This window comes from Triplophysa dalaica, chromosome 9, assembly GCF_015846415.1.
Source record: "Triplophysa dalaica isolate WHDGS20190420 chromosome 9, ASM1584641v1, whole genome shotgun sequence".
Taxonomy (NCBI): domain Eukaryota; kingdom Metazoa; phylum Chordata; class Actinopteri; order Cypriniformes; family Nemacheilidae; genus Triplophysa; species Triplophysa dalaica.
The window spans coordinates 15,069,231-15,089,499 of record NC_079550.1 but is presented as its reverse complement, the minus strand read 5'-3'; the positions used below and the strand labels follow the sequence as shown (position 1 = coordinate 15,089,499).

At 38.5% G+C, this 20,269-nt stretch overlaps 4 protein-coding genes across 4 annotated transcripts; 2 read left to right on the top strand and 2 right to left on the bottom strand.

Moving 5' to 3' along the window:
- Positions 1-6: 6 nt before the first annotated feature.
- On the bottom strand, positions 7-6,348 carry unc119a (unc-119 homolog a (C. elegans)). Its single transcript, XM_056756854.1, has 5 exons — positions 6,098-6,348; positions 1,699-1,812; positions 1,411-1,510; positions 878-1,050; positions 7-754 (listed from the first exon to the last, which is right to left on the bottom strand). Exons 1-5 carry the CDS (start codon positions 6,138-6,140, stop codon positions 642-644), a joined length of 543 nt encoding a protein of 180 aa, XP_056612832.1. The 5' UTR covers positions 6,141-6,348; the 3' UTR covers positions 7-641.
- Positions 6,349-9,564: 3,216 nt separating this feature from the next.
- Positions 9,565-10,950, bottom strand: crybb1l3 (crystallin, beta B1, like 3). The gene is made up of 5 exons (XM_056756853.1): positions 10,885-10,950; positions 10,633-10,748; positions 10,253-10,385; positions 10,011-10,153; positions 9,565-9,882 (listed from the first exon to the last, which is right to left on the bottom strand). The coding sequence occupies exons 1-5, from the start codon at positions 10,948-10,950 to the stop codon at positions 9,714-9,716; spliced, it is 627 nt and encodes a 208-aa protein (XP_056612831.1). The 3' UTR covers positions 9,565-9,713.
- Positions 10,951-13,669: 2,719 nt separating this feature from the next.
- On the top strand, positions 13,670-15,157 carry cryba1a (crystallin, beta A1a). Its single transcript, XM_056756856.1, has 4 exons — positions 13,670-13,784; positions 13,970-14,111; positions 14,313-14,455; positions 14,781-15,157. Exons 1-4 carry the CDS (start codon positions 13,747-13,749, stop codon positions 14,926-14,928), a joined length of 471 nt encoding a protein of 156 aa, XP_056612834.1. The 5' UTR covers positions 13,670-13,746; the 3' UTR covers positions 14,929-15,157.
- A 748-nt stretch (positions 15,158-15,905) lies between these two features.
- Positions 15,906-18,880, top strand: dhrs13a.3 (dehydrogenase/reductase (SDR family) member 13a, duplicate 3). Its single transcript, XM_056756721.1, has 5 exons — positions 15,906-16,094; positions 17,254-17,372; positions 17,463-17,586; positions 17,677-18,003; positions 18,290-18,880. The coding sequence occupies exons 1-5, from the start codon at positions 15,968-15,970 to the stop codon at positions 18,547-18,549; spliced, it is 957 nt and encodes a 318-aa protein (XP_056612699.1). The 5' UTR covers positions 15,906-15,967; the 3' UTR covers positions 18,550-18,880.
- Positions 18,881-20,269: the final 1,389 nt, after the last annotated feature.

Sequence of the window (20,269 nt, the reverse complement as noted above, 5' to 3'; positions counted from 1 at the left end):
TATGCTATAACTGGCCCAAACTATTGAAATTCAAAAGTAAAAAAAAAACATTTACTTTTGAACCCATCCTTCCTAGAGAAAGTGCAATGTCAGCGTGTCAGAAGCGATAGGGTTTTTCCTTACATTTCGAACACATTCCTGTAAATGGAGTACTGTATCTTTATGCCAGCGATGGTATATGCATTTGGGACCCAGTATTATCATGTATATAACTGTGACAAAGTGAGTTTTATGCAGGACTACTGTATATGTCCGACTGCCAATGCTAATGTGTAAATAAAGGTTCATTTTTTAGAATTATTTGTGACAATAAAGGTCCAATAAGTAATACTTGATGGATAAAAAAACACAGATCTTTGTTCATAACGGCATTCTATTACATTACCTACAAGCTTACACACTCAAAGAGAAACACAGTACTTAAGAAGCCAAATATCAAACAGTTCTACAAAATCAGTGTACGAAATATGCACGCGAGTACAGGCCCATTCTGACATTTTCTCTTGCACACACATGGACACAAACACACACATCCTGAGATTGGTTTGATTTCTTTAACCAAATCCATCACAAACACGGCCTTGATTTTGTTTCCAGTGCTGTAGCAGTCCATTCAAACTTTGCATGTGATGAAAGAGTTCTTAGGGTCCTCCATTAAAGGAATAATCTGCTTTATTGTGCATTACGAGCTTGTTGTCCACAAAGCAAAAGCTGTCAGATTGCGTCTCATAAGGGTGAAGGATCATGTCATGCACTGTGGAAGGATACAAGAAACACAACAACGGATATGTCAATCAAACACCTGCATATTCCCACAAGACTTCTGAGAAAGTCATAAATGAACATATACAACATTATAAATGTAAACACGCCCTACTTGTTTCTTCAGAAAGAGGTGGAAAATCGTATATATGTTCGCACGTGTTTTTACTGCTGGGGATGCAGAAGCCAAACTCAAAGTCAAAGCTTTTCAGCAGTTGTCCACGGAAATGATGCCTCTCGATCATACGGAAATTGTTAATGGGAGCATCTCCTATAGTGAACTCCACCCTGTGGATGTAGGAAAAAGGGTCTCATCAAAATCGGGCTCTCTGTGAGACTATGACACTGTTACTCCCTACTACAGTTTGCATAGAATTGGGTGTGGGGGTGGACTTAACAGATAGGGACCAATCGGTAGCAGTCTCCACAGTGTATGAACCAATCAAAATCAGGGCCCTAGAAAGGGATGAGCCCATTTTTATTTGATTAAATATATAGTATATTACAGATAATGGCATGTACACAGGACGATTTCAGCCAGGATGCTGCCACAATTTGAAGCAGTCAAACTGCTTCAAATGTGTATTTTAAGGCTATTTTAGGATCAAGTGTACTTATGCTACTGATTGGAAAGAATTTCTTACTTACGTGGCACCAACCTGGCGTAGTTGGAGAAAGGTGGGGGCGAACTGGTAACGCACAAAGCGCCCAGCGTTAGGTTCAAAGTCTTTCGTGTCCTCCACACTCCCTGTGAATCAGAAGGAGGTTGGGATTACTGAAAGAGTCTTTGAAGAGCTCTCGTGAAACAGACTGCATCTAAATCAGGGCTTTGAGAGGAAAAAATCAAGACAAGGTTTGCATTTAAATAAACAGTCTATTTAGGAGGAGTGATGATCGAAATATGAACGATTTTGAGAGTCCAGGGCCATGTATTACCCATGGCAGATTGTTTGGCGATTTCAAACAGAACTGTGCCGGTCTCCATGTTTCGGATTCTGAATCTGGTGAAGTCAATGCTGTGTGTGTTCTGCTCTGGACCACAAAGGTAATCTATGGGAATAAAACCAAATCAAATCAAGTAAGCATGTGCCCAGACACATGTTCACCCCAGTTTAGGAACTGGGTCTGTCAAGCTCCAAAATGACAAATGCTGTCCATACCATGAGTGACTTTACTGAGACACAATTTCCTTAAAACAATTATACTGTTTAGTATCTGAAGAACCAATAAAACTGATTCATGAATGAATCGCTCTGAATCAGTTTGTGATTCAGTTTGAAAAAGAAGGTCTTCATCAAGTTCATGTATTGTAGCTTTGATGGCATACTGCAGGTAAAGACGTTTACTTATGACTTATGAGTGTTTTAGAAATACTTGATATAAAAATTATAACATTTTATAGACAGTGTGTGCTTCAGATGGATTGCTCCTATAATAATGAATGAAAACATTTACTCTGCAAGCTGTGTTTGTATTGATACATACAATCTAGCATGTGACCCTACAAGCCACTGAGAGGCATTTATAAGTAATAAATATGCATGAACAATAACAGTGGTGAGATTCTCTGACTAAGCTTATTTTTACAACATGTGTCTGTATGTGACATGGACCAGGAGAGCAATCAAAAACATGCCTCAGGGTCTGTGTGATGAGAGACTCGTGTGATAGGCTGAAGGGACAAAAAGAGATTGTTTCCTTCCTTTGTGATGTTGTATGTACATGACATCCATCCATCCATTTTCTACCGCTTATCCGAACTACCTCGGGTCATGGGGAGCCTGCGCCTATCTCAGGAGTCATCGGGCATCAAGGCAGGATACACCCTGGATGGAGTGCCAACCCATTGCAGGGCACAATATGTACATGACATCACTTACAGAAATGTATACTTTAAAAAGCTTTCCTATAGCTCAGTGCTAAGAGCATGGCGCATATATGCCAAGGTCGTGGATTCGATCCCAGGGGACTGCATACTCAAAAAACAAAAGTTAGGATAATGCAATGTAAGTCGCTTTGGATAAAGCGTCTGCCAAATGCATAAATGTTAATATATATATATAAATGTTTTAGGAGTTGGTGAAAAGTTTGGCCTGTTCGTCTTCCTGTTTCCTTGTGCCAACCTACTAGAAGAGACAAATGAGGTGCTGGCAGCAGCTGTGTCAGCCGTCCTCTCCCTGTGCTGGATTTATCCTAAGAAGCTTAGAATGTTTGCCATTACATGTCACAGATTGGGAGATGCCACAGAGATTTAGGACAGCTTTAACCTTTGAGATGTCGATTTCTGCTAAAATAACATTGAGGCGAGTTTATCAGTATAGATTAAAATAATTTTTCCATTTTACTTCTAAATCATAAGTTTCACAGCAAATTAACATTATCGACCCAAGCCAGTCATCCCATCTTTTCACTACCCAAGCTACCTTTTAACAGATGGGCAAAACTGGGCTTAGCAAATAACTTCAGTTATTTTTAGCATCCATAGTGTGCTAGGCACAGAAAAAAAGAAGGCAAAGTGCACACATCTGCTAAAGTTTTATAGCAGACGTTTTGTTTATTTAATGAAAAGTTTTATAAAATGTTGACAATAAAGTGGTCAAAAAAATTTAAGGAAAGGTCAAGAAGAGATGTTTCTTTTCCAAAATTGACTGACACAGACCCTGGTTTGTTAATGTTACGTGCCCATGTATCACATAGTAGCTTTTGATACAGTAACATGTACACTGTATACTTTTATACAGTTCATCTAATGTTGTCACAAGCAACATCAGGTCACATAGATTCAAGCCTGTATCACCTGTAAGATTTACTGTAGGTAAACAAATGAGACTGCTTTGTATAACAATTGAATGAAGGATCAAATATTAATTTACCAGATTTATTACATTTCTTTGTTCTACTGAAATCGAAAGAAAATATTTGGAACAATGTCAGTATCAAAACAGATCCCATACCCATATTTACTGCCATAGTAGGGAAAATAAATACTATTCAATTTGGGATGACCCGAGTGAATGATGACATCATTTAAATTTTTGGGTGAAATATCTCTTTAATGAGAAGATTTAAACAAAACTGCAATTCATCCTTTAAAGGTACAATGTGTAGGATTTTGAAGGATTTATTCACCTAAATGTAATATATAATACAAAACTATGTTGTGAGTGGTGAAGAAATACCTTACAAAATGAAACGAAATGTTTATATTACCTTACAATGAGCCATTTTATGTATATACACCGCGGGCACACCCTTACATGTAATTTATTAATGTGCACAGCCATGTTTCTATAGTAGCACTACACGGACAAACTGAGCGCGTTTCGTAAAACGAAGGATGCGCGAGAATATGTTCTTCTTCTTCGGCTGTTTTTTGGGGCAGCTTCAAAGCGACTACATAGAAGGATTAGCAGAGGAAGAACAATAACAGCATTTACTTGTCGTGTTTTTTTGTAGAAATATAAACGGTTCTTTGTTGCAGTAAGAAGCAAAATGTGCGCTAATGGCGGACCACACATACTCCGCACAAGAGCCGTTAGAGCGTCAATCTGTTCGTTCAAAAAAGAGAAAATACGATGCAGCAAGGCGAAGTCGAGACAAAAAACGGCAGAAAACCCGAATAAACATCGGAATGGCATTTCCCAAATGGAGGGCACTGAAGCAGGAAAAGGGTTTGCTAAGCGACGCCGAAGTTGCAAGCTTTCTGCTGGACCGGTAAGTTTGTCTAATTTCCGCTATATAAGTGAAGTGTTTGTTTGATAGCTTTAGCTAATAGATGAGCATGAGCATCAAGTGAGTTTTTCTTGGTTTTAGCACTTTGTTATTGTACTATAATTCCTTTTTGCATGGCCGTGTGCAAATCAAGTTAGAAATCATTTTTACAATCATAATTTGCATACATCGGGTGTAAACTATATTATAATACTGCTTAGCTTCTGTGCATACAAATGTGTAATTTAATAATTGATAGGATAAAATCCAAACTTCCACGTTGCATAGTTTATCAGTAATACAGTGTCAACGAAGATTTGAGAAGATACAATTGATCAATTGGGGTGATGCCTTACTTTAGCATTAGCAAGCGGTTTAAATAGGCTGTATGTTACGAACCAAGTTACCGTGCCAAAAAATGCTATGCAAAATAAGCGAATACATCACTGACACAATGTTATACAAGTAACAATAATTTTCACTATAACGATTAGAGTAAATAATGAATTAAGTCAATTTAATTAATTTGTTTTTCTTTGTAAATAAACCTCGTCACTTGATTTGCAAAGGTTACTCTCTGCTGTCTCAGACGACGACATCTCTGTCCTGTGTCCGTAACTTCAGTGTGTTGTTCGCCTGTGAGATGTAGATTGCAATTATCAACACCACCGATAGTGGCCGCTATCATTTATTGAACCCTTTTGTCCTGTGACGGCAACCGTAGCTACTCTAATAGAAGGGAGAGGATGGTGGTGGAGCTTTAGGTTGCAATTTCAAACTACGCCAATAGTGGTCTCTGTTACTTACACAGTTCACCTTTAAGAAGAAACATTGCTCAAAACTAACGGTATCATCAATTGTTTTATAAACTTGTGCATAAAAATGTGAGAAAACATGTGATAAGTGTAATAGTAATGCAAATTTCTTTCAGCAGTTGTGGCGGTTTCAGCTTTGAAAAATAGTTCTCATATTAATGAATTGAACTCTGAATCTGGCATTTGCATTTCACAGATCTTTGAGTCTCTTTGTTCTAGTGCCAGTTATTGACAACTACATAAACAGACATTTCATGAATATTACAGTGGTAAGCTATAAGGACCAAGGCTACTTAACCACCATGGCTTTTATTATAGCTTTTATGAATAAACACCTGTTGATAGAGTAACGTTATATGATATGAGGAACAATAAATGCAGTCTTTTATAATAGCATTTATATATTTAACTAAGAAATGAGATATTCAATAAAAAACGAAATGCAAATTTAACTCGCTCATCAGTCACTAGCAATCGTTTAATCGATTATTGAAGGATTCATCTGTCGATTTATTACGTAATAATCGTCAGTCAGGGGTTAACACTTTGCGAAGCAATGGTCATTCTCCAAGAAGGAAAACAATAAATAAAGACGTCATATTATAAACAATACATTTCAAATGACGTAGCATAGGTCTATTTAAGCTTTTTTATATAAACTTCTATTGTTACGTCACAGCGTGAGACAAAACATGAAAGGTGGAGCTGCATTTGTCTTAGGCAAAATATGACGATGTGCAAGTAAGTGAGCCTATTTAAGTTTGCAACTATTTGTTTTGCATTTCTTTTTCGGATAAAGCTCAACTTACTGTCTGTGATCTTCTGCAGCCCAATCACATCCTCCGGAGTCATTACTGAATGTTTTAATAAATCCTCTTCGGTTGTACACTGGAGACCTGCGCCGCTTCACTTTCATCTATAAACGCGCATTCAGATCGACTTAAAGCGTTTGTGCGCGAGTGTCAGTTTTCGCACCCAAGCTCTGGCGTAGGACGTTTGTTTGTTGCCCTTCTGCTGGGTATTTAACGCAGGCTGTAGCCTACAGTTACAAGAATAGATCAATCGCCTCCCCCAACCAGTCTTCTTAAGATAAAGGCTTAATTTCACTCACTCTTTCTAGTGCCTCCTGCGTATGTTAACACAAACAATCGTGAAGAACCTGTGAGAGGTGATCCGCATGAACGAAGGAAGTGGACAGATGATTTTGTTTCACTATGCAATCAAACAGGAAAATTCTAATTGTTTTACAAAGTGTTGCAGAGATTATTATGAATGATTTATCCGTGCACACCATTATATATTTTTTATTAATTTGGACTTGTAATCTTTAAATAAACTTTAAACTACTCTCCATCTCTCCATCTCAAACAAAAAAGAGGTAGGATAAGACTACATTGACTGCCCAATGGCAAGCCATTTTAAGCCCTCCCCTGCAGGCCAATTTACAATAAACCAATCGAAAAAGAAAGGGCAAAATAAAGCCCCGCCCTACATTTTTACCCAACTTCCTTTTTGAGTTTAAGGCTGCGTTCAAGGCCCTGTCCCAAATGGCGCACTTCATGCGGACTTGCGGTCTCGTGGACTTAAATCACAAGTGTGATCGACTTCACGCAGTGCTGTGCAGACTGATCAGTGTATGTCAACAAAGTACTGCGAGAGTTATTAGAAAGCACCGCTTGCTCTTTCCGTTGTGATGACCTCAAGTCTGTCCCAAAATGTACTCCCTTGTAGCCTTGTGGAGTCGTGCCTAGTGCCCTATAGGTCTGCACTTCCTGACGTCACCAAGTGTGGACTCAGAGGAGGTCCACAAGACCGGTGTGCGCCATTTGGGACAGAGCCCAAATAACCCCCCCTTGCGGTCTTCGCCAATTGAGAGCGCGTGCACGCGACAGGAAGGAAAAACGCAAGTGTGTCCAATGTCTAAAAATGCCAAAGGGAAGAATGCTTAAAGCATACTAAACCCACACTAGCTTAATACCGCTTCGGAACGGTATGGCTCCGTCATAAATACCCCCACTTGAAAGAGCGTCCACACGACATGAAGGAAGAGTGCAAGGGTGTCCAATCAATGTCTTAAAAATGCCAAAGGGTGGTGTGCTTAATGCACACTAAACCCACACTAGCTTGAATACAGCTTCGGAGCGGTATTAAGGCTAAGCCTATCCCATCCTGCATCATTTTCAGTGTTGGGTAAGTTACTCTGAAAAAGTAATTAATTACTAGTTACTCATTACATATTCAATAGTGTAATTAGATTACTGTCCAAATTGCTCTGTCCAAAAAGTATTTAGTTACTCATTACTAATTACTTTCTATATCCTACATCGACCTTGATTAGTTAAGTGATTCAAGAATATACATGAAACGGCTTATTGAATTCATTCAAATAATATTATTAACTGACCAAAGTATTACAAATGTGAGAATTATACATTAAAGCACAGATTTTATAGTAAGACTTTGAATTTTGAAGTCAATTACGCTATTGCACACGCATATATTTAACAAAGTATTTAGTTTAAGTACATCAAAAGTAACTGTAATTAAATTACAGAAAACATATGAGTAATCCCTTACTTTACTTTTTCAAGGGAAAAGTAATTAAATTACAGTAACTAATTACTTAGTAACTAGTTACACCCAACACTGATCATGTTCTGGATACGAATCATGAGACTTTTTGTTCGGCTTTCTCGAAATGTGGCGGAAAGCTTTCCAGTGTATGTTATAATACTTTTTAAGGTTATATCTTTATTTATTCTATATTTGGCTAACATGTGTTTTGTTTTCTTGGGTACAGCTGCTTTGATACAATACAAATAAATCTGAGTTGACTTTACATATAATTAGATATTACATATAATTTCGTAGTAAAAAGTAGTGTTACATATTTTATTGATGAATACTCCAGAGTTTGTAAAACTGCTTTTTATCTCATAATTAGAAACACCACCTTAGTTAACGTTAGATGTTTGCAAATGCTAAGTGCGCTCATGGGGTTTAAAATACTTCATGCTCAGTTGGGATCTTGACGCCCCACTAGAACACTAGGGCCAAAAACAGGAAATACGTCAGTCAAGTGGTCAAGTTCAAAGACCGCAAGTGGGAGTATTTGGACGCAGCCTAAGTCGATGCTGTTTGAAAGTAGATGACTGGTTATAGATCGCCACTAGAAAACAATATTAGCTAGGGTTGCCAACTTTGTTGCTATCAAATACGGGACAAAATTGTATCTGTGCAGCAGTGCTTATTAGCTTGGGCAAGACGTCATTCCTTCATATTTGCGTTTACTCTCTAAATGGTGAAATACAGTGCCGTACAGTATTTGAACATTATAGCACAACTCAAAGCACAATAGAGCTGTTCTCATTTATACATTTCCCATTTCTGTTTTCAGACAAAAATGTATAAAGTAGTAGACTACGTCCGTCTGGGTAACAAATTATGTCCATATGTCCTACAGACAAACTTTTCTGTCATCGCCTCTGTGGGTGAGAGTGTGTGTGATGTGTAGGAGGTCTGAGGGAGCGTGTGAGGGACTGATGCAGAGTCTGAAACAATGCCGCATTTTGGCCTACTTTATGTAAACTGATGCGCGTCAGAGGGTCTGTGATTAAATGACATGTGTCAATATCTAATATCTAATACAGACCAGTTGGCAACCCTAATATTAACACAAACATTAAACGAAATACACTCAAATGAATTACCATCAGTTCAAATCACGTTAAAAATGTGACAACATGTAGAGCAAAGCAAATTATATCTCACAGTAACTGTGCTTTTAAAATAGTTTATTTCTGGTTGTAGTAAATGTGTTCTTAGATGCGAGAATCCCTGAGAAAAGTGTAACAGGATAACCTCATTGTTAGAAATAATGAGGGTCTGAAATGGCCAGGAGAGAGAGCCTAAATGCCTAAATGCAATTCTTCTCAATCAATCAAGCCTGACATGTTAAGATTACTTTGCATAACTCCATTTATAATGCTAAACATACCAGTCAAGCATTCAGAGGATGAAAAGGATGGAAAGATTGATGGCTGTGGATGAGTGAGTATTATAAAGTTCCTTTGTGGCAGAATTAGAAATTAATATAGTCTAATAAAGGAAAATTACTAGCAATGTTTAAATATAGTATGGGGTCAATGAAAGAGAAACATAATTAAAAAAGAAATAAACTCAAAAATTTATGAATTGAAGCTTAATTCGCATTAACGTCACATAAGATATTGACAATTTTATCTATGGTATTGGAAATTGAATTACTTTCCATGCAACCATGCAGGCCACAACACATGCAATTGGATTTTATCATTCCTCTGGGTAATGTCTGTTATGAGCAGCTCTTTGAATATGACAGATTACATTCCAAAAGTTTCCTCCTGCAGGACCTTGCCGCATCCACCTGTACATGTTTGTCTGTGATTATGGTGTCATCTCAAAACAGCCTCTGTGTTGCATCTGCATGTCTCTTATTCTACGCACAGACTGGATCTGGGGAAAACTGGCACCCCATTCGTTCCAGTGCTTATAGGATCCAAACTCAAACAGGTACTGGTATCCACGGTAACCAGGGTACTGGTACCCAACCCACCTAGGCATTAGAGTCATGATGAAAAACTTTTGAGAAACATGACGGCAGGTCATGGGTTCATTTCCCAAATAAAATTTAAAGATTAAACACACAAAATCACACAATTGCTCAGTATAGAAATCACTTACGTTCCACCATTAACATGGATGCTTGCTACTTTGTCCTGGAAGCCAAAACCCCATATACTTGGGACATCCTCATCGCAAACTTCCATCTTACGACCATCAAAATTAATGCAGTCGTATAGACAGATCTTATGGTCTTGTGGATCCTAGGGACAAAAAAGAGTTGTGCATGTTGTTGCTGTCTTCCGAATCTCTTTAAAAGTTGTCTCATGATGTTTATGTCTCGTGATGCTATGTTTACCCACCATTCGAACTGGTCGGACAGACATGAAATGGTCACAGCGGTAACTGTTGGACCAAGTGTCCCAGCGAGGGTATTCTCCCTTCTCCAGGATGAACATCTCACCACACATGTTCTGCTGCTCATAACCCACCCATCTGCAGTATTGTGAAGGATATACGTATATGGTCTGTTTACAAACATGTCTACTATATGTTATACCATACATCATAATTTGACATTGTTTACATGCTACGTTTTTTATTAACAGCATCAGTTTAAAAGTTCTTGATTTCGCTGAAAACGAAGGATTTCAATTTTAAATATTTTTATTGATTTATGTTTATCGTTAATTTTCTTTAATGTGTAACATGTATGTGATTCGAATGTTCATTCTTTACTTACGGCCCACACTCCACTCTGATGGAACCCACTCGGTTCAGACGCTCACAGATATTCCGACACTCTCCACTCAGCTCCATCATGCGCCCTTGGAAATTCTCGAACTCAAACAGATATATCTGATCGGACAGTAAAAATATGAATAATAAGTACTTAAGTGCATCCTACATATCACCAATCTGTTATGGAAGTTTAATAGTGAATATGTTTAGATGAGCACAATGTTCAGGTAAGAACATTATGGGATTCATTTACCCTATAGGAGCTCATTCCTGTGGTATGGCGACTCCCCATGCTTCCCTGTAGAGCAGTGTGAGACATGACTGAAGCTGTTTGCCAAGAGAGAGAATGAGAGAGAATTCAATATTTGCTACACACAAAAGAATTAAGATACAAGAATGTCGTATTGTTGAAGTCAGGCATGAATCATCAATCAGGCACAAGGCAAAGCATATAATTCAGAAATCAGCTATATTTATTCTACTACAGTAAATGTTTATATTGCCCTATATATGTTTTTAAAAGTTTCTATAATTTCTTAACATTCCCACAATTAGGATTCACCCCAGCTTGTTAAAATGGTGGGAGATCTCATATTATTAAAACAGAGACACCTTCTTTATGCTTATTAACTATAAATTGATCCTTTGACCACCCTCTGCAATATCCATTTCCCAATACCGGATCTTACCAAAACTTTGAGGTGTGTTAGCAGAGTAAGTGATGCCAAGATCCGAATGAACTTTCGGATGGCTTATATATACATGTATATATAGCTGTACTTCTAGGGCAGAACGAGGGCAGTCGATTGGATAAAAACGATGGGCGGTTGGAGTGCAGGCTTATCTGTGTGACCCAGCTGACTTTGCTCATTGCTTTGTTCCAGGCCATGGCTGGATGTCTGATGTCTACCTCCATCAGCAGAAAGAGTAGAACTCTGTGGTCTCAGTCTCTTCAGCTATTCTCCGGTCTTTCATTCTCTCTCATTCACTTTCTGTAGCGTGGCCAATAATGTGCTGACTTCAGTAGTTCTGCCATAGAACTCTCCATTGGGAGAAAGAGGGATTCTCGTTGTTGTTGTGTTGCACTACATGACGCTTCAGCAGTTTTATGGGTGAATACAGGTGTACTTTTGCTCATCCGATGGTTTCACAAAATTCGTAGTCTTAGCTTGGAGAAAAGTTTCTGATTAAACATTTGTGTGAGTCTTGGTCCACAAAACATTGTGAGTGTTAATTTGACATTTTTTAACACACTGTGTATTTATAATCCACACTCTCAAAAAATGTTGATTATATATACACTGTGAGAGTTAATTCTATTTTTTAACACTGGCGATTTTGCTGTGTATCACTATTTACTGTATGTTATTAACACTCACAGTGTATACATATTCCACACTCTCAAAGTGTGGATTATAAATAAAATATGAGTGTTCATTTGACCTTTTTTAACACTGCCGCTTTGTACATCTAATTCACACAGTGCCATGTGGGTATAAAAGTCTGTTTCCAAGTCCAATTTTAAACCAGTAGTCAAAACCTTATTCCCCCAAATTGAAGATGATTATTTAATTATTAACCTTAATGAAATTTATTCAAGCTATACTTCACAACAGGCATTTGCCGGCAGCCTGCTTTGCATAAAGTCAAAGGAGTGGGCAGGACATGCATGTTGAATGGACGTGGTTGTAAAGGTGTATTGCATGTGTATGCATATGTGAGGGACAGCATCTGTGTGCTGGGAATGTAAGGCAGGCGAAAGCGGGTAGCTGAAACACTCTGCGTCTGTCACCATGTCGAGAGGAGAGAAAGAAGAAGATTTCCATTGCAGTACACTTTTTTTGTAACAGATATTTATGCCAATGGCATTCATTCTTGAATATTTAACGTTTACATTCAAGCTTTTGAGGGCCTTGCACAATTTAAACAATTTTTTTATAGTTGTTTGACTCTGACAACATCTTTGCTAAAAAGATCCCATCTTTTTTGTGGTTCGCTTATGTCATACAGTATGTAAAACTATGCATGAAATCATTGTGCCTGGCATGGACCCCAGCGGCAGATGCCAGTAGGCACCATGCCTCCCTGGCTACGCCAGATGGTATTGTGAGCAGGGTAAAGCAAAAGGCTCAGTCCAAAACAATGAGGCCTGGGGTAAAGTGCTGACTCCTGCCTGCCCTGTGGCCAGTCTTCCCATTCTGTCATGAAACGTATAAATAGAGCCCTTAGTTGGAGGTCTGGAGACTGTTGTGTGGAGGCCCTGAGCGGTTACAGCTATTTTTTGGGTAGGTCAGGTAAGCCCTTTGTGTTAGTCCTTTTATTTAAGTCAGTCATGTTCAACTCACTGATGCGCACATATGGAGGAGGAACACATGAAAGCCATTAAAGATCATAACAAACAGGAAGCATCTTGGTTAAAAAATATGATCTTGAACACTGCAATAATAGACTATTTTGTGAAATTAACAGAATAATTAAATGATAAATAAATGTTATAAAATAAATGTTAAACAAAATAAAGTAGATTAAAATGCTTAAAATCTAACCGCTTTTAACATTACTTATTTTAATGTCCAACAGTTTCTGGGATAAATATTATCTGTGCACCTTGTAGATTTGCATGTTTCGACCATGCAATGCTTTCTATCAAATTAATCCTTTTTATCACACATCTGACTTTTCTCTTTTATTAACTCAATGTATCATTGTTATGTTAGAAGGATATCCTGTAAATCAGTTGACAGAGTTAATGATTTATTTTCTTTAGTAAACTTATTACAGCAACAATGACATTTGGCAGCACTAACAACTGCCTAAAGCTTTTTGTACAATTGTATTAAATTGAATGATGAAACCCATGTTCTTCAGGTCTATCAATATTGAGAAATCTTCAAGGATGGTTCTGATTAATCCCATGCCAATGGGGCCATGGAAGGCAAGTAAATGCTTGATAACAACACTAATAAAAACATCTTGACACATGATCTCAACTGAGCATGTCAATGTCGACTGTCGTTTCTGTAAACTCCTGTAGCTCACAGTTTACGATCAAGAGAATTTCCAAGGGAAGCGCACGGAGTTCACCTCAGCCTGTCAGAATATCACAGAATGTGGCATGGACAATGTTCGCTCTCTGAAAGTGGAGTGTGGAGCGTAAGTCACGGACACACTGACCTCCATTGTTTTTATTTCACCATCCCTCAAACAAACCTGTTCACATTATTGGATTATAAATTACAGAGGATAAGAACATGTAGCCAATACATACATAAATGAGGCTAGTGTGTTGTGATGAAATTGTTTGTCATGATTTCTATCTGTGTGTATATTTTGAACAGCTGGGTGGGCTATGAACACTCCAGCTTCTGTGGGCAGCAATTCATTTTGGAAAGAGGAGACTACCCTCGCTGGGAGTCTTGGAGTGGCAGCAATGCCTATCACATTGAGAGGCTAATGTCCTTCAGACCAATCTGCTCTGCCGTGAGTATGAGATGCCATCAGCTGATCCATGGGCATTTTGTGTTTTTCATGTTTTGATATCACCGGAAAAAATATATATTTTGAAGCAAAATATGAAATTCTATACACGTTTTCAGAGGTGTAATTTCTGACCACCAAAACACTGTAATTACAATGACTGTCCCATCAAATGATCAAAATTCCAAATGTTATGATTTGAAGAACCACAAGGAGTCAAAGATAACTGTTTTTGAGCGGGAGAACTTTATTGGACACCAGTGGGAGATGAGTGATGACTACCCCTCTCTTCAGGCCATGGGCTGGCCCTCCAATGAGATTGGATCAATGCAGGTTCAAAGTGGGGCGTGAGTACCATACTTGTCTCTCTTCTCCACACATTTAGTTTTAGATGCTTTAAAGTCATAGTTCACCCAGAAATAAACATTCTGTCATCATTTATTCAATGACTCTTCAAAGATTTTTGAGAAAGTGGTTTTCAAGACAATGGAAGTCAATGGGGGCAGTGTTGTTTGATTACCAACGTTCTTCAAACTATCTTTTGTGTTCTGCAGAAGAAAGGAAGTCATACGCGTTTCCAGTGACGTGAATGAATAATGAAAGAATGTTCATTTTCGGGTGTGGGAATTTTAAATTGAAAATCTCAGTATGCCTTTTTCTCACTGCCTGTAGATGGGTTTGTTACCAGTACCCCGGCTACCGTGGTTACCAGTACATCATGGAGTGTGACCACCATGGGGGCGAGTACAAACACTACAGGGAATGGGGCTCCCACGCTCAGACCTTCCAAGTTCAGTCTCTCCGCCGAGTTCAGCAGTGAGGGCGACCCGCCCACCTCCCTTGCTCCCTCCGGCACATCCTCCTCCACCTCTTCCTCACCCCCACCCCTTCGTTCTGATCCCGTCATGCCCAGCTAGACCTGACCGAGCGCAGGCTGAACGTCTGGTGAATTCGGCTGACATTTACAGCGCTTCCTTTATCGACTGAAAAGTATGTCAGGAAGAAATCAAGCAGACTGATTCTGTGGTTGCACGGCGCAGTGATGTGACTCAAGCTTTGCTCCTCATCGCTGTCATGATGCAGTCTGTGCAAAGTACATCAATAAAGGGTGCAAGCATGATAACAACAACTTGTGTGAGTGTGCTTGATATGTGTAGCTTTTAAAATCTGCCAAAATAATAACACAAGTTGTTAACTAGGCTATATATCTTTAACACCATTATCAAAAGAGCTTTATTGGCAAGTGCTTGCACACACAAGGAATCTTCTTTGGTGATGGAAGCTTCAAGTACAGACATTCAACACAATAACAATACAAAATAATAAGATTTAGAGTCTAAAAGATTCTTAAATATGCATATTTAAAATAAAAGACTTTTGTAAAGACAATGGGGGATAATAACATATAAGAGACAGTGTATAGGGTAGTACATAGAAGAATATATATTATATAGTAGTAGTATATAGTAGAATAGATATTATTGTTACTACTGTGAATGTATAATGATTAAGGGTGTCCCCTTGACAAAATTGTGAGATCCTTTCTGAATAAAACCTTTCTTTCCTGCTGGAACAAAAACATTATGAAATTCTATTGGATTGTATAGGCATTGAAGTGGTTTTAATGGTCGCTGTGGGTCTTGTGTTGGATTCTCAGGATGTTATCCGGCGGAAGGGAACAAACACAGGTATTGAATTAATATTGCGATAAGTTTAATGTTTCAAAATGGCATATAAGAGAAAGTGTGCCACCTAGCGTTGTTTTTGAATTAAAAGAACCCGGAAGTAGTTGCATAAAGTTATGAAAACAAACTCTGGTACACTGAACTGCTGTATTGCAGCGAACACACTTTGCCGAAATGTCTGTCGTGTTGTCGGTGCTGGCAGCTGCAATATTTGCATATATACTCATTTATTACAGTCTGTTCAGAGGATCCAGATTTAAGAGCAGCGCAACGTTAAAAGGGAAGACGGCAATTGTGACAGGTTTGATATTTGTATTATCTTTTGTTGAATATGATATCAACATAATACAAAATGAAACGCAAACACACTTCCATCTTATTTTTATGTGTTGCATATAATACAAAATAAAACGCAAACACATTTTTTTTTATCTTACTTTTATACATTGCACATGGGCCGATTACCGTTTTCAAGGCTTACCGAGGTTTAGAAAATATACGCGGTCTCAAAACTACTATAATTTCCCGTTATACCGTTTTTATTCGTCCTTAAAGACAGAAAGTGAAGGAATCCCTCAGGTTGTGCGCATCGAAGATAACGGACGTCTATTTGAATTATAAAGAGAGAGCGTCTTTGCAATAATTAATCACATATTTAAAATCCTACAATACTAACTTCTCGCTAGCAATGCATTCAAAAGTTGTTGAAAGTGAAAATTAAACTTATTGTGTATAGAAAACTGTGCTGTGTTTCTACATTTATTTTTTTCGAGCTTGGGCTTTCTCGACCAATCACGTTCCTCGCATGTTGTTATGGAAACGACAGGTCTCGTTTTTTCAACCTCAACAGACTGTATTTTTTTCATTGAAATTAAGAAGAAGTCAAACATTTGTTTTAATGATTTATCTGAAAAGTTTACTGTTTATTGTGTTCAGTGGAACAAATTTGTTTTTATTAAAAAATAACACATTGTAGATATATAATAGTAATACCGTGAAACCGTGGTAGGTTTGCTCAAGGTTATCGCACCGTCAGAACCTCATACAGGCCCATGCCTTATTGCACATATACATAAATGCATGCATCACTGTTCAAAAGTGTAGGGTCATTTGAATAAAACATTGGACGATCTTTACATGATCTTAAAAACACTTTTGATCTGAAGCATAAGGCTTATTTAGTTAATGCAGAGAAAAATATAATTTTGACAACTTTTTCGTCATAAATTTGGTTGAAAATGTTTTGGAAATGGGTGACGTGGACCAAATAATATGAAGGATGCCAAAATATTGATGTTGTATAAACATCCCAGGCCGAGATGTAGGAATCTATATTAAATTTACATATAGGCCTTTATTTTATTTTTCAGTATAAGAAAGAATGAGTAAACTTTTGAACTAGTCAATATAGTCTTAAACATTAAATAAGCGGCTTCAGTTCAGTGCACTGTCTTTTGTAGGGAGTAACACAGGTATTGGCAAAGCCACTGCGTTGGATCTGGCCAGAAGAGGAGCCAGGGTTATTTTGGCCTGTCGCACCAAAGAAAAAGCAGAAGCTGCTGTGTATGACATTAGAAGGGTAAACTTGTCCATGAAGCCCACTTTATTCCAGTATTTTTTTATTTGCAAGAGTGTAAAAGTGAGATGTGCAAAATCTTAACTCCCCCAGGAAAGTGGGAACACTGAAGTGCTGTATATGCATTTGGACTTGGCCAGTCTGAAGTCTGTACGCAACTTTGCCGAAACCTTTCTTAAGAGTGAACCTCGACTCGACTTGCTTATCAATAATGCAGGTATCTATTTATTTAACATGCATCAAAAAACAAGCATTTGTAAAGATGGTATTTCATGTACTGTAAACTGATATCTACTGTTATTCTTAGGACTCATCGCATGTGGCAAAACAGAAGACGGGTTTGGCATGGCGTTTGGGGTCAATCACTTGGGTCATTTTCTGCTCACCCTATTGTTGTTGGATCGTCTAAAGGAGGCAGAGCACAGCCGTATAGTCAACGTGTCTGCACTGCTTCATCGCCTGGGGTCCGTGGATTTCAACCTTCTCAACGCACAGAAAGATTTGGTCACCGGCCAGTCGTACTGGCACGCAATCAGAGCTTACTGTCACAGCAAACTGTGTAATGTGCTCTTTACGCGAGAGCTCGCAAACTGCTTGGAGGGGACCAATGTCACCTGCTACTGCTTGCATCCGGGTCAGTGACGACTCCGTTATTGTTTGGCTCATAAACTGAGGTCGTAAAGGTCTTTGAAGACTTAACTTCACCCAGAAAGGAAGATTCTATCACTTCAAACTTGTATATTAATATAAGTTTACATTTGTTGAAATTCAAGTTGTAAAGTTAAGTCTGTAAAAATTTTATGACACTTTATGCGTTTAGTGAACTATTCATTGAAGCAATATTTTGCTAAATACATATTCCTTTCAGTGACCAATTCCCTGTTCACTGTGTCACCAGATTTTCTTTATTGTTTCATCAGGTGTGATAGCCACTGAGATCGGTCGGTACATGGGACTGTGGCAAAGGCTGCTTGCGTTTCCCATGTCAAAGCTGTTTTTCTTGGACACTGAGGCTGGAGCACAGACCACACTTTACTGTGCTTTGCAAGAGGGCCTTGAGCCTTTAAGCGGACGTTACTTCTCCTCCTGCGGACTACAGAATGTAAGTGCTCTGGGGCGGGACGATGCCCTGGCAAGGAAGCTGTGGGAAGTCAGTGAGAGGTTGTGTGGCCTGTCATGAGCAAGATCATCCAGGTTTGTGGTACTGAACAACTGAAGATGAAACACAAACACTAAGCTGTTTCGCAGAAATTAAACAAAGCACACTACTATTGTTGTTTGTTTCACAACAAAAAAATCATTTACTCATTTAGTATCTCTATAAAACTCATATTATTTCATACAGCAGTACCTAACTCGAACACATTTGCATTTATTGAAAACACTATTTGCATTCACTTTCTAAATCTTTGAATTATAATGTTTGTATAAAGGTTTATATGTTATGTCATGCTTTTCATTACTTTCCTGTTTTCTACCTGAGCATATAAAACATGCCATGCATTGGCACACCCGAAGAACTGTGTCTGAAATATTTCATTACGAACATGCATGCACTTGTGCAGTGTGCTTAACAATTTTAAGTCAAATATATCCGTACAAGAAAAATGTTGGCTAAAGAAAATGTAAAAACGTTTATTTCTGTTATGCATGGTAACGAAGCCTTTGCTTTCTCGGGTAGACTGATGTATGTTTTCGTTTCACTGGGTGGCAGTAGCGTGCCACACTTGGCAGTTCACTTGGCAGGTTGTGTCACAACCTGAAGTGTCTACAGAGACCTCTGTCAAGATGACAATCATTAGAATTAAGTTGGTTGGGTTACACAGAGAAGTAATTTCATGTAATATTAGAGTTTGCTTTTCCTCTCAATGAAAGTGGGCATCCAGATTTCCAGCCATTCATTGTGATAGCACAACCAAAACAAGTGGTTGTTATGTTATGGACCTTCACCCATATCCACGCTTCTTCGAAAGCCCCACATTGCTGATAGACATTAGTTCTAGTTTGACAATGTGTATAGTTATATTTACTGTCTTTTGATTTCAAATACATTCTGAACCTTGCTTACAAAGTAATAATTGAAACCGCTGGTTTCATCCAATGCAGTTCTTCCCACATCGCTTTGTTTCTGCCATTCTCTCTTGTAGCCCCCAGGTATCCACAGGATTACAGATGCCACATTAAGAGAGTATGTGGAGTAATGGATATCTTTGTTACACCGGGCAAAAGGACTGGATATAGCTCTGCCTGCTCTGTGTCTTGGTTCTCATGCACGGTAAGTCTGTAAGTACAAGGTCTCCTTCGATTTGTTTTGTAGAAGCGAATAACATTGATGAGTGACGGCAGGTGTTTACTTTGGACGCACTCCCGAGCTCTTTGGCACAGTACTTAACGACTGGATTAGTGCATCAATTAGCGATCACTGCATGGGAGGAGCCTGATTGATCGAGACTGCTTCTGCTAGGCTGGGCGCGGGGCATGCTGGGGCACGTGAGTGTGAGCAGCTGTGTGTGTGTTAGTGTGCAAAGGCCAGCTGCTTCTGAATTAGTTCAAAGGGCGGATTTCACTGCATGATAGCAGAATAAAAACATACGTCCCTTGTTGACCTTGCAAGGCTGACATATGCATACCCAAGTGCTTGACACGGGTTCTGTGTCACCCACTGAGCATTAAAGATGATGGGTGTCATTTTATTCATGTTTGCGCATACTAAACACTAAGAATGCTTATTAGAAGTATAGAATGGAGATTAAGCATTTAGCCCAATTTTTTTTTTTTATCTTGCATAAATAATTCAATTTTGTAGATATTTGCTTATTATTACAAAGTGGTTGGATTTATTCTTTTGGTTGCATTTTGTTCAAACGTTTATGACGCGTTAAAGAACTGAAAAAGGAAGT

Coding starts and splice junctions, on each gene's coding strand:
- dhrs13a.3 (XM_056756721.1), top strand. CDS start 15,968: ATGTCTGTCGTGTTGTCGGTGCTGGCAGCTGCAATATTTGCATATATA. Junction 16,095..17,253: donor GAAGACGGCAATTGTGACAG/GTTTGATATTTG, acceptor TGTCTTTTGTAG/GGAGTAACACAGGTATTGGC. Junction 17,373..17,462: donor CTGTGTATGACATTAGAAGG/GTAAACTTGTCC, acceptor TAACTCCCCCAG/GAAAGTGGGAACACTGAAGT.
- unc119a (XM_056756854.1), bottom strand. CDS start 6,140: ATGACTCCGGAGGATGTGATTGGGCTGCAGAAGATCACAGACA. Junction 1,813..6,097: donor GCTGCAGAAGATCACAGACA/GTAAGTTGAGCT, acceptor TTATTCCCATAG/ATTACCTTTGTGGTCCAGAG. Junction 1,051..1,410: donor CTACGCCAGGTTGGTGCCAC/GTAAGTAAGAAA, acceptor CTACATCCACAG/GGTGGAGTTCACTATAGGAG.
- crybb1l3 (XM_056756853.1), bottom strand. CDS start 10,950: ATGTCTCACACTGCTCTACAGGGAAGCATGGGGAGTCGCCATACCACA. Junction 10,386..10,632: donor ATCAGAGTGGAGTGTGGGCC/GTAAGTAAAGAA, acceptor ACAATACTGCAG/ATGGGTGGGTTATGAGCAGC. Junction 10,154..10,252: donor CTGTCCGACCAGTTCGAATG/GTGGGTAAACAT, acceptor TTTTGTCCCTAG/GATCCACAAGACCATAAGAT.
- cryba1a (XM_056756856.1), top strand. CDS start 13,747: ATGGACAATGTTCGCTCTCTGAAAGTGGAGTGTGGAGC. Junction 13,785..13,969: donor CTGAAAGTGGAGTGTGGAGC/GTAAGTCACGGA, acceptor TATTTTGAACAG/CTGGGTGGGCTATGAACACT. Junction 14,456..14,780: donor ATGCAGGTTCAAAGTGGGGC/GTGAGTACCATA, acceptor CACTGCCTGTAG/ATGGGTTTGTTACCAGTACC.